At 47.8% G+C, this 12157-nt stretch overlaps 1 protein-coding gene across 2 annotated transcripts in view; it reads right to left on the bottom strand.

The window, feature by feature from the left end:
• The window catches only part of GNL3 (G protein nucleolar 3), a 99880-nt gene that overhangs the window by 29767 nt on the left and 57956 nt on the right, over positions 1–12157 (bottom strand). For both annotated transcript variants that reach the window (XM_030207670.1, XM_030207671.1), the window contains exons 9-10: positions 11283–11370; positions 2921–3095 (exon numbers count right to left, since the gene is read on the bottom strand). In XM_030207670.1, coding sequence (XP_030063530.1) covers positions 2921–3095; positions 11283–11370 — 263 coding nt within the window. The remainder of the gene's footprint in view (positions 1–2920; positions 3096–11282; positions 11371–12157) is intronic.

Consider the following 12157-nt stretch of genomic DNA (forward strand, 5'->3'; position numbering starts at 1 on the left):
GGACAATCCACTTTTACTGAAATAATTAGCTAAGTGGCATACAGGGAAAGATGTGAACAGCTGAGTACCACCAACCTGACCACTGCACCTGGTAGGTTCAGAGGTGTGCAAACATGACTCTTACAAAACTACAAAGTCCCATAGGCACTCCTGTGGCGTCATTCACATTTTCAAACATCTTTGGTTAGGGAGGGCCAAAAAGCAGAACGGATCGCAGATGAAGATGAAATAGCAAAGAATTCAGCAACAAAGCTGCAGTAACATCTCAAGCATGTATTATTTATTTATGACATTTATATCCCACATTATCCCAAGCAAGTTTAGGGTCAATGTAGCTCACATGAAACACTAACCCCCCCCCCCCCCCCCATTTTACTAAGCCACACTTTGAATGGGCTGTCAGCATTGCAGTTCAGCTTAGTGAATGGGGGGGGGGGGGGGAGGCGGGGGAGGTAAACTTACTGACAGCAAGTTCAGATTACATGAAAGAGGTATATAAAATAATGAGTGGAGTGGAACAGATGGATGTGAATTGTCTGTTCACGCTTTCCAAAAATAGTAGGACTAGGGAGCATGCGATGAAACTACAGTGTAGTACATTTAAAACAAATATGAGAACATTTTTCTTCACCCAATGCGTAATTAAAAACTCTGGAATTTGTTGCTGGAGAACGTGGTGAAGGCGGTTAGCTTGACAGAGTTTAAAAAGGGTTTGGACGGTTTCCTAAAGGACAAGCCCATAGACCGCTACTAAATGGACTTGGAAAAATCCACAATTTCGGGAATAACATGTATAGAATGTTTATACGTTTGGGAAGCTGCTAGGTGCCCTTGACCTGGATTGGCCGCTGTCGGGGACAGGAGGCTGGGCTTGATGGGCCTTTGGTCTTTTCCCAGTATGGCATTACTTATGTACTTACATTACATTAAATATACATTCCATCTTTTAGTACACTGGTAGGAGAAACCAGTATTTTGGATTTTTTTTTCTATCTTATGTTGTTACAATTTGGGAAGTGGAGAACTGGAAGTCTCTAGAATTTCTAGATGCATTACATATTAGTAATTCAATAGGGTTCTAAAAATAAGATGGAGATAGACAATATATGATTTGATAAGCAAATACACATAGCTTAAAAGTTATACATGCATTTATTGAAAGCCAGTGTAATTTTAATAATATAGGTGTCGATTTGGAGTAACGAGAAACTTGAGTACAATGCAAACCGCTATGTTCTGGACTGTTTGTAATTCTCTCAATAGTGAGACTTTTAATCCTGCATAAATGGAATTACAATAGTCAAATTTAGATAGAAGTGATTTGAGTTAAGGATCTAAAAACTGAGCTTGGAAAGTATGGTCTCAGTCTTTTAGTTTACATATATCGCAGATGTAAAAATTATTTAGGTCTGTGAATCTAAATGAAAGAATATCAAGTTGACCACCTTCATTATGACATTAATTAGCTGTGGTTAAAGACGGAAGAGAAAACTGTCAGTTTGTCAAACTACATGCTGTAGATGTTACTGTGGTTTTGTTGCTGAATTCTTTGTAGAGGATTATTTTTTTAAAGTTAATCCCTATTAGTCTTGCCCCTGATGTAGGCTTCAAGCGAAACATGTCAATGTCTTCTCATCATTTTTAAATAAAAGTATTGTTGTTTGATCTCCATCTGTGATCCTGTATATCACAGAGGCCATAGCAAGGTGCAAACCCTCTATATTTCTAGTTTTTTTTATTTTAATATTGCAATTTTGCTTTTCTTGAGCTGGGAGCAAATCTGGAATTGCAAGACAGCTATAAAACTGTATTCTTTCTGGTAACTACCCTTCTAAGGCTGTGGTTTGACATTTGGCCTACGCTAACTTGTGATAAGTTGGTGGTCAGCAACTAAGAGCCAGAGACTCCTATGACTAAGGACACCTGCAGTATTCAGATAAACAATTAGAAGGAGAAGTAAGTGGGTGTGGGTAAAATTGTAGGCTCAGCAAAAGGGTGGAGGGGGCTAGTATGATGACTGTGCATAACAAGGCCATAGGTCAACCCATATTTATTTGCTGCACTTGTATCCCACATTTTCCCACCTATTTGCAGGCTCAATGTGGCTTACAAAATGTTACAATGACATTCACATTAATAGAATAAGAATTTCAGAATATAAAGCAGATAAGGTGCAAAAGAACCTCACAGCAATCATCTTAACGGAATAATAATTTCAGAATACAAATAAAGGTGCATAGGTATATCATATATCAAATGAAAACTTATGCTTTATATGACTGTAAAAGAATTTGATGGAATAAATGATGGAACGTGCTGAAACAGAATGTTCTGGAAAGATGAATTAGGTAGGAAGGGTAATTCTAATTAAGATAATGAAGAAAGGAAGTATTTTGAGAGGAAACAGAACTGACGATGGCAAGCCTCAATGTGCCTACACTAGCAGATGAACATATTGACAGCACCCAGGGAAAACTCTGTTTTAATTTGCTACACCTTATACTCTATTGGGATTTTATTTGTTGATATTTCCATAATTACCGATTGGCTTCTTTGACTATTTGAATAAACGTTTATTATGTCTAATACTTATTTAGTAGCTAAAGTTTTTCTTGCCTGGGGTTCTGCCTGAGGGGCAAGGGTCCACCCTCCAGGAAACCTCCAGAAGGCTATTCCTGTCTCAGCAAAATAGGAAATGCAATCCTTTCTGCTTTTTGGGTTACCCTGTCTGCGGATCTGTACCGCTTCTCTGTTGGAGTTGATTGGGGGGGGGGGGGGGGGGTGGAGACTGCAGTGTACTATGGTCATATGAAGAAACCTATGGCAGGGCTGAAGTTTACTTATCAGTGAAAATACAGAATGCAAGAACAGTGCTAAATAGCTACTTCTAGTTCAGTTTCTCTGATTCCCATCCACTTACCTGCTGCTTATTACAGTGTTTCAAAATAGCATTAACAGCATTTAATGGGTTCTCTTCATCAATATCAGGCATAGCTCTCATAGCAAGAGTGACAGCAGAGCTAGAAGGAGATACAATGATACCAGGGCTGTCCAAAATATTGACTTGTCCGTCAATCTTTACTTCTTGCATGCACCTGCAGGAGAAGAAACACCTCAGCTAAAATCACCAGTCAAGAAATTACCAAAAAGGTGAACATTTACAGCAAGAGCTCTTACCCAGGGTGTGGAGAAGGGTCTTGAATAAAATATCTATCTAGACAGTTTCAAAAAGTGTGACTTCTTTGGTGGTATAACTGCATATCTCACTAACTTATCAGTTAGCCACTAACAGTGCTATCTGATAACAGTTGTTGAGATATGTAGTCATCAGAAGTCACTAGTGGACACTGGTTTAGAAAGGGAGTCCAAACATTGCCTCAGTAAAAAGGGGTGCAGGAACTTAAAAAAAAAAAAGGTTAGGCAACTCTGATTTACAGGCGCAGAACTGATGGGAAACTAACATCTTCAATTCTCAACCTTTTTTCAGGTCAGCACACACCTGACAGACGATGTTCACATACGTGACCCTCATGAACCTTTGGTCTAACACAGTATGGCAATTAATATGTAAATGTAAATATAGTGAATGATACATGCCTGTAGCAGGTGTTCTCCGAGGACAGCAGGCTGATTGTTCTCACGACTGGGTGACGTCCGCGGCAGCCCCCACCAACCGGAAGAAGCTTCGCGGGCGGTCCGCATGCAGGGCACGCCCACCGCGCATGCGCGGCCGTCTTCCCACCCGTGCGCGACCGTTCCCGCCAGTTGAATGACGAGCAAAAATGATGAAAACGCAACTCCAAAGGGGAGGAGGGAGGGTAGGTGAGAACAATCAGCCTGCTGTCCTCGGAGAACACCTGCTAAAGGTATGTATCATTCACTTTCTCTGAGGACAAGCAGGCTGCTTGTTCTCACGACTGGGGTATCCCTAGCTCTCAGGCTCACTCAAAACAAGAACCCCGGTCAATTGAACCTCACAACGGCGAGGGTACAACAGAAAAATTGACCTACGATGAACAACTAACTGAGAGTGCAGCCTGATCAGAATAAATGCGGGTCCTGGAGGGTGGAGTTGGATTTACACCCCAAACAGATTCTGCAGCACCGACTGCCCGAACCGACTGTCGCGTCGGGTATCCTGCTGGAGGCAGTAATGTGATGTGAATGTGTGGACAGATGACCACGTCGCAGCCTTGCAGATCTCTTCAATAGTGGCTGACTTCAAGTGGGCCACTGACGCTGCCATGGCTCTAACACTATGAGCCGTGACATGACCCTCAAGAGCCAGCCCAGCCTGGGCGTAAGTGAAGGAAATGCAATCTGCTAGCCAATTGGAGATGTTGCGTTTCCCGACAGCGACCCCTAGCCTGTTAGGGTCAAAAGAAACAAACAATTGGGCGGACTGTCTGTGGGGCTGTGTCCGCTCCAAGTAGAAGGCCAATGCTCTCTTGCAGTCCAATGTGTGCAACTGACGTTCAGCAGGGCGGGTATGCGGCCTGGGGAAGAATGCTGGCAAGACAATTGACTGGTTAAGATGGAACTCCGACACCACCTTCGGCAGGAACTTTGGGTGGGTGCGGAGCACTACTCTGTTGTGATGAAATTTGGTATACGGAGCATGAGCTACCAGGGCTTGAAGCTCACTGACCCTACGAGCTGAAGTAACTGCCACCAAGAAAATGACCTTCCAGGTCAAGTACTTCAGATGGCAGGTATTCAGTGGCTCAAAAGGAGGTTTCATCAGCTGGGTGAGGACGACGTTGAGATCCCATGACACTGCAGGAGGCTTGATAGGGGGCTTTGACAAAAGCAAGCCTCTCATGAATCGAACGACTAAAGGCTCTCCAGAGATGGCTTTACCTTCCACACGATAATGGTAAGCACTAATCGCACTAAGGTGATTCCTTACGGAGTTGGTCTTGAGGCCAGACTCTGATAAGTGCAGAAGGTATTCAAGCAGGTTCTGTGCAGGGCAAGAACGAGGTTCTAGGGCCTTGCTCTCACACCAAACGACAAACCTCCTCCACTTGAAAAAGTAACTCTTTTTAGTGGAATCCTTCCTAGAGGCAAGCAAGACACGGGAGACACCCTCAGACAGACCCAACGCAGTGAAGTCTACGCCCTCAACATCCAGGCCGTGAGAGCCAGGGACTGAAGGTTGGGGTGCAGCAACGCTCCGTCGTTCTGCGAAATGAGAGTCGGAAAACACTCCAATCTCCACGGTTCTTCTGAGGACAACTCCAGAAGAAGAGGGAACCAGATCTGACGGGGCCAAAAGGGCGCTATCAGAATCATGGTGCCGCGGTCTTGCTTGAGCTTCAGTAAGGTCTTCCCCACCAAAGGTATGGGAGGATAAGCATACAGGAGGCCGGTCCCCCAATGAAGGAGAAAGGCATCCGACGCTAGTCTGCCGTGTGTCTGAAGTCTGGAACAGAACAGAGGCAGCTTGTGGTTGGTCTGAGAGGCGAAAAGGTCCACCGAGGGGGTGCCCCACTCTCGGAAGATCTTGCGTACCACTCTGGAATGGAGCGACCACTCGTGCGGTTGCATGACTCTGCTCAGTCTGTCGGCCAGACTGTTGTTTACGCCTGCCAGGTATGTGGCTTGGAGGAGCATGCCGAACTGGCAAGCCCAATGCCACATCCCGACGGCTTCCTGGCACAGGGGGCGAGATCCGGTGCCCCCCTGCTTGTTGACGTAATACATTGCAACCTGATTGTCTGTCCGAATTTGGATAATTTGGCAGGACAGCCGATCTCTGAAAGCCTTCAGTGCGTTCCAGATCGCTCGGAGCTCCAGGAGGTTGATCTGCAGATCCTTTTCCTGGAGGGACCACAGACCCTGGGTGTGGAGTCCATCGACATGAGCTCCCCACCCCAGGCGAGATGCATCCGTCGTCAGCACTTTCGTGGGCTGTGGAATTTGGAATGGACGTCCCAGGGTCAAATTGGTCCGAATGATCCACCAGAGCAGTGAAGTGTGGCAACTGGTGGAGAGGCGGATGACATCTTCTAGATTCCCGGTGGCTTGGAACCACTAGGAAGCTAGGGTCCATTGAGCAGATCTCATGTGAAGACGAGCCATGGGAGTCACATAGACTGTGGAGGCCATATGACCCAGAAGTCTCAACATCTGCCGAGCTGTGACCTGCTGAGACGCTCTGGTCTGTGAAGCCAGGGACAGGAGGTTGTTGGCCCTCGCTTCGGGAAGGAAGGCCTGAGCCGTCTGGGTATTCAGCAGAGCTCCTATGAATTCCAGAGACTGGGTTGGCTGGAGATGGGACTTTGGGTAATTTATCACAAACCCCAGCAGCTCCAGGAGTTGAATAGTGCACTGCATGGACCGGAGGGCTCCTGCCTCCGAGGTGTTCTTGACCAGCCAATCGTCGAGATATGGGAACACGTGCACTCCCAGCTTGCGTAGATACGCCGCTACCACCACGAGGTACTTTGTAAACACCCGTGGGGCAGAGGCGAGCCCAAAGGGCAGCACACAATACTGAAAGTGCCGTGCGCCCAGGCGGAATCTGAGATACTGTCTGTGAGCTGGCAGTATCGGGATGTGAGTGTATGCATCCTTTAAATCCAGGGAACATATAGCCAATCGTTTTTCTGAATCATTGGCAGAAGGGTGCCCAAGGAAAGCATCCTGAACTTTTCTTTGACCAGGAATTTGTTCAGGCCTCTCAGGTCTAGGATGGGGCGCATCCCCCCTGTTTTCTTTTCCACAAGAAAGTACCTGGAACAGAATCCCTGCCCTTCCTGCCCGGGTGGTATGGGCTCGACCGCATTGGCGCTGAGAAGGGCGGAGAGTTCCTCTGCAAGTACCTGCTTGTGATGGGAGCTGAAGGATTGAGCTCCCGGAGGACAATTTGGTGGAAGGGAGGCCAAATTTAGGGCGTACCCGCACCGCACTATTTGGAGAACCCACTGGTCGGAGGTTATGAGAGGCCACCTTTGATGAAAAAATTTTAACTTCCCTCCAACCGGCAGATCGTCCGGCACGGACACTTTGAGGGCGGCTATGTTCCCGTGGATCCAGTCAAAAGCCCGTCCCCGGCTTTTGCTGTGGAGGCGCAGGGGGCTGCTTAGGCGCACGCTGTTGACGAGAACGAGCACGCTGGGGCTGTCCCTGTGCCTGTCGAGGCCTTCGGGCCGGCTGGGTGTACCTACGCTTGGCAAAAGCATAGGGCGCAGACTGCCGGGCCCGGGAAAAACGTCCACCTGCTGAGGTGGATGCTGAAGGCGCCCGGTGGGAGAGCTTGTCGAGGGCGGTTTCCCGCTGATGCAGTTGGTCCACCAGCTGCTCGACCTTCTCGCCAAAAATATTATCCCCCCGGCAAGGGACGTCAGCCAGTCTCTGCTGGGTGCGGTTGTCCAGGTCAGAGGCACGCAGCCATGAGAGCCTGCGCATCACTATACCTTGGGCCGCAGCACGAGATGCCACGTCACAGGTGTCATATATACCCCTGGACAGGAACTTTCTGCATGCCTTCAGCTGCCTGACCACCTCCTGATAAGGCCTGGACTGCTCCGGCGAGAGCTTATCAACCAGGTCCGCCAGTTGCTTCACAGTGTTCCGCATGTGGATGCTCGTGTAGAGCTGGTAAGATTGGATGCGGGTCACGAGCATGGAAGATTGGTAGGCCTTCCTCCCAAACGAGTCCAGAGTGCGAGACTCCCGCCCCGGGGGCGCCGAGGCAGTATCCCTCGAACTCCGTGCCCTCTTGAGAGCAGAATCCACGACCGCCGAGTCATAGGGCAATTGGGGCCGCATTAACTCTGGGTCCGAGTGGATTCTGTACTGGGACTCTGCTTTCTTGGGAATGATGGGATTAGATAATGGTCTCATCCAGTTCCGAAGCAGTGTCTCTTTGAGGACATTGTGCAACGGCACCGTGGAGGACTCTCTAGGTGGTGATGGATAGTCGACAACCTCGAGCATCTCAGCCCTCGGCTCATCCACAGAGACCACGGGGAAGGGAATGCAAATGGACATGTCCCTTACAAAGGAGGCAAAGGAGAGGCTCACAGGAGGCGAGAGCTTCCTCTCTGGTGAAGGCGTGGGGTCGGAGGGAAGGCCCACAGACTCCTCTGAGGAGAAATATCTGGGGTCCTCCTCTTCCCCCCACGAGGCCTCTTCCTCGGTATCGGACATAAGCTCATGTAGCTGAGTCCTTAACCGGGCCCGGCTCGACGTCGAGGCACCGAGGCCTCGGTGTTGTCGAGCGGTGGACTCCCGCGCCGGCGGGGACGAAGCTCCCTCCATCGACGGGGACTCCACCTGCGTGGCGGTCGAGACCGGCGCCGCAAGCGGCGGCGGTGTCGAAGGCCTCGGCACCGGGCTAGAGCTCGCCGGCGCCACAGTCAACAGCGCCGACGGCGCAAGCACCCCAGGCACAGCCTGGCGCATCAGCCCTTCCAGGATCCACGGAAGGATGGCTCGGAGGCACTCGTCCAGGCCCGCTGTCGGAAAAGACGGGGGGGAGGGGGGGGGGGCCGGTAGAGGTGTCGGTGCCGGAAGCTGCTCGGGTCCAGGAGACTGCACCGAAGTGCTGGGACCCTGACGCGTCGGGACCTCCACTACCGAAGGGGACCTCTCCTCTCGACGCTGACGCTTCGGCTCCTCGCCGGCACCGAGAGCCGGATGCATCAAAGGCGATAGATGACGGTGCTTCTTTGATTTTTTGCGGTGCCCGTCATCGGCGCCAGGTGGAATGGAGGAGGAGGAGGTCGATCCCCCTCGGTCTCGAGGAACCAGGTCAGACAGGGTTCGGTCCCGAGGGCCATGGGCAGAGGGAGTGACCGGGGCCAATTGCCCACGCGGCCTCTCACCCCTACCCTCACCGGAGGACCGGCGGGCCGACGGGACCTGTGCTCCTGGGGTCGATGCCATCGGTGCCGATTTCGCGGACATCGATACCGGTACCGAAGAACCGGCCGTCGATACCGATGCCGTCGAGGTCGACGTCGAGGGGCCGGCGCAAGTTCCAAAAAGACAGTCCCGTAGAACTTGCCTCGCAACCTGAGTCCGTTTCCGGAGACCAAGATACAAAGAGCACGACTTGATATTGTGCTCCGGCCCGAGGCACTGGAGGCACCAAGCGTGGGTGTCGGTCTGCGAGATAGGCCGGCCGCACCGACCACACTTCTTAAATCCACTCGGGACCTTCGAGGACATCGACGGAAAAATCGCGTCGGCGAAGTTAAAGTCGTCGATGGCGGCGGTAAATCACACCTCGAAAAATAAATCGACCGCGCGGCCACAAGGCCGCAACGCGACGCCCCCGCTAGAAAACGAGGGAAAAACAAGCGCGTTCACCTTTTTTTTTTTTAAACGAGAAAAAGAAAAGGGTCCGGAACGCGCGGGAACCAGAAACAAACAAAAAAATAAGAAATTCGCGAAAACGCGACAGTTTTCCGGGGCTGACAAGAAAGAGCGGCGACGCACGACTCTCTCCAGCGCGGAAAAAACAAGACTGGCAGGAACGGTCGCGCACGGGCGGGAAAATGGCCGCGCATGCGCAGTGGGCGTGCCCTGCGTGCGGACCGCCCGCGAAGCTTCTTCCGGTTGGTGGGGGCTGCCGCGGACGTCACCCAGTCGTGAGAACAAGCAGCCTGCTTGTCCTCGGAGAAACTTTGCATCCACAAAAATCCAACCTCCCCTAAACAGGTGCAAATGAAAATTAGTACATTTCACCATGATTCTCATGTCATTTGAGTAACTGCAACAACTGAAAACTCCTTCATAACTGAGCCAGACTACATCATATAATTTGCAAGGGAGACCTTCAGCGTAAGACCATGATAAAACAGGTCTAAAAAGGTGTGGAAGCAATCAACAAGGGCTTCTTTTACAAAGCCGCATTAGCGGTTACCATGCAGCAAATGAGAGGAAGCCCACAGGAATTGAAAGGGCTTCCTCTCATTTGCCACATCGAGAATTGGTAGCGCGGCTTTGTAAAAGAGGCCCTAAGTCTTATTATGAGTTATATCCTGCATTGCCCCAAACAAGTCTAAGCTAGATTGCGCCAGCATTCTTTTAAATTTAATTTAAACATATCATTACTCTTCCTTAAAAATAAAAATAAACTAAGTGCTATAGCGTCCAACGTAAATTGTGCTACTGTACACAAAAAATATACAAAATACTGATTGTGTTTCCACAGACTTGACATGTTCATCATGGTGCCTACACAGAAGGTCTCCTTCACAAATTATATGATTTACCGAGTGGTATATAGTCTGACTTATTTACGGGGGAGTTTTAAGTTGTTAAGATAATTCCACCCCCCCACCCTTTGAAATATATTTTCATTTGGAGTAACAGCAATAGTATAAGACATGCTGAAATGCAAAACCTTAAAAAAAAAAATCATAACAACATACGTGTAGCACTAATTTCTATGATTCAAACAGCATGAACCCTACCTATGAATAGGCAGCACTATTAAACAGAGCCCTAGAACAAGTGGTGGCGTCAGCGAAAGTGTCAGCGGGCAGGAAAACGTGGAAACCTTTCCTGCCCCGAAGCAAGCCACTAGATCACCAGGGTGATGTGAGGTACATGTGGGAAGGCCATCCAGGGCTGGAGGAGAGGTGAACGGAAGGGTGGGAGAGCGGGAGTTGAAGACATGGTAGTCTCCGTTTCCCCTTCGCTCCTCCGTTCCCTTCTGCTCCACTAAGCGGGAACCCCGCAGGACCTGGGTACATCCCTGCGGGATCCGCGGGAATCCTGCTATCCCCGTTCCCATGCAGCTCTTTAACCTACAGCTCCTTATAGAATGAGATTGGTCAGTAGTTCTCATTCTCCCTCTGCTGGTAGGAATGCATATACCAGCCAGTTAGGAATGGTCTGGAGCAGACAATAAGGAAAGTGGGTTTTTTCCTCCCCAAACAAACTGCTTTCACTGCATCCCAGACATGGGAATAATGCCTTATATTAAAAACGTTAGTTTCCATACACAGGCTATGCAATTCAAAAAGCAGATTCAGATGCTTCCCAATTACAGAACTAAGATTCTCAAAGAAACATGAACAGATCTTACATAACATCATTATGTTGCTCTTGAAGGGAAAAGCAACACATCAATATTGCAACGTTCACTGTTATCCAGGGGAACATGTAAGCTGTCATGATTCTCTTTATTAAGAAACAAATTAACGAGATTAAGGTAACTCGAGAGGGTGTGCACAAATGGACCAAATTATGCAATACATTTTTAAAAAGCAGTAAAGGAAAATATTCTCTACTAAGGCGCTTTTAATAATGTAGATACTCACTTTGTAGTGCCCCTTGCTGGCCCAACATTACATACTCGCACTTGCTTCAAACTATTGATTAAGCTGCTCTTTCCAACATTGGGGAAGCCTGGAGAAAGGAAGGGACATACGAACATGAGATAAGACTTACTGAGTCCAACCAAAGTTCATCGAGACCAAGACTATCCTATCTCTAGAAGTAGCATGTAGACCCAAAAGAGATATATTTCTCATTGGTTATTTCAATATTTTATCTCCAGTAACTACTATATATTTATTCCTTCAAAACCTCATTACTTATACAAATCTTCCTTATTGAATACAAAATTACAAAAATGCAATAAAAGATTTCTTATCCTTGCTGTCTTACTCAACTTTCATTCCTCATTCATACCATACTTAAATCATCAGGTACTAAGTTCCCTGTGTGTTTTTCATAATCATATTCCTATTTATTTATTCATGACCAACAGCATGAACCCCTAAGCCATTTCAAAGCTATATGATGACAGCTTATCCATTCTCATCAATTATACTGTCCAATATTCAGTATCCAACATATCTTATTTCTTCATTCTTTGGATCATCAATGTTCGTTCTTTTTTTTTTAAATTTTTTTATTTATTAACTTTTTACATTTATATCCACCAACATAAATGTATTGGAAATATCAGAAATTATAATAGCAGTATAATACATTATATCAAACTGATATAATCTTGACATAAACATTATAATTTGTCCACAATAAGAAGAAATAGATCAAGATACTAAGAAATTTCTACTGAGTAATACAATAACATAGTATAACTATTACGAACGGAAGGGAAAAACGGATGATCACAGCCGGCTTATACAGCATTAATTATGGGAGTTTCTACAGGTGAAACATCTTT

The sequence above is a fragment of the Microcaecilia unicolor genome, chromosome 6 (assembly GCF_901765095.1).
Source record: "Microcaecilia unicolor chromosome 6, aMicUni1.1, whole genome shotgun sequence".
Lineage (NCBI taxonomy): Eukaryota > Metazoa > Chordata > Amphibia > Gymnophiona > Siphonopidae > Microcaecilia > Microcaecilia unicolor.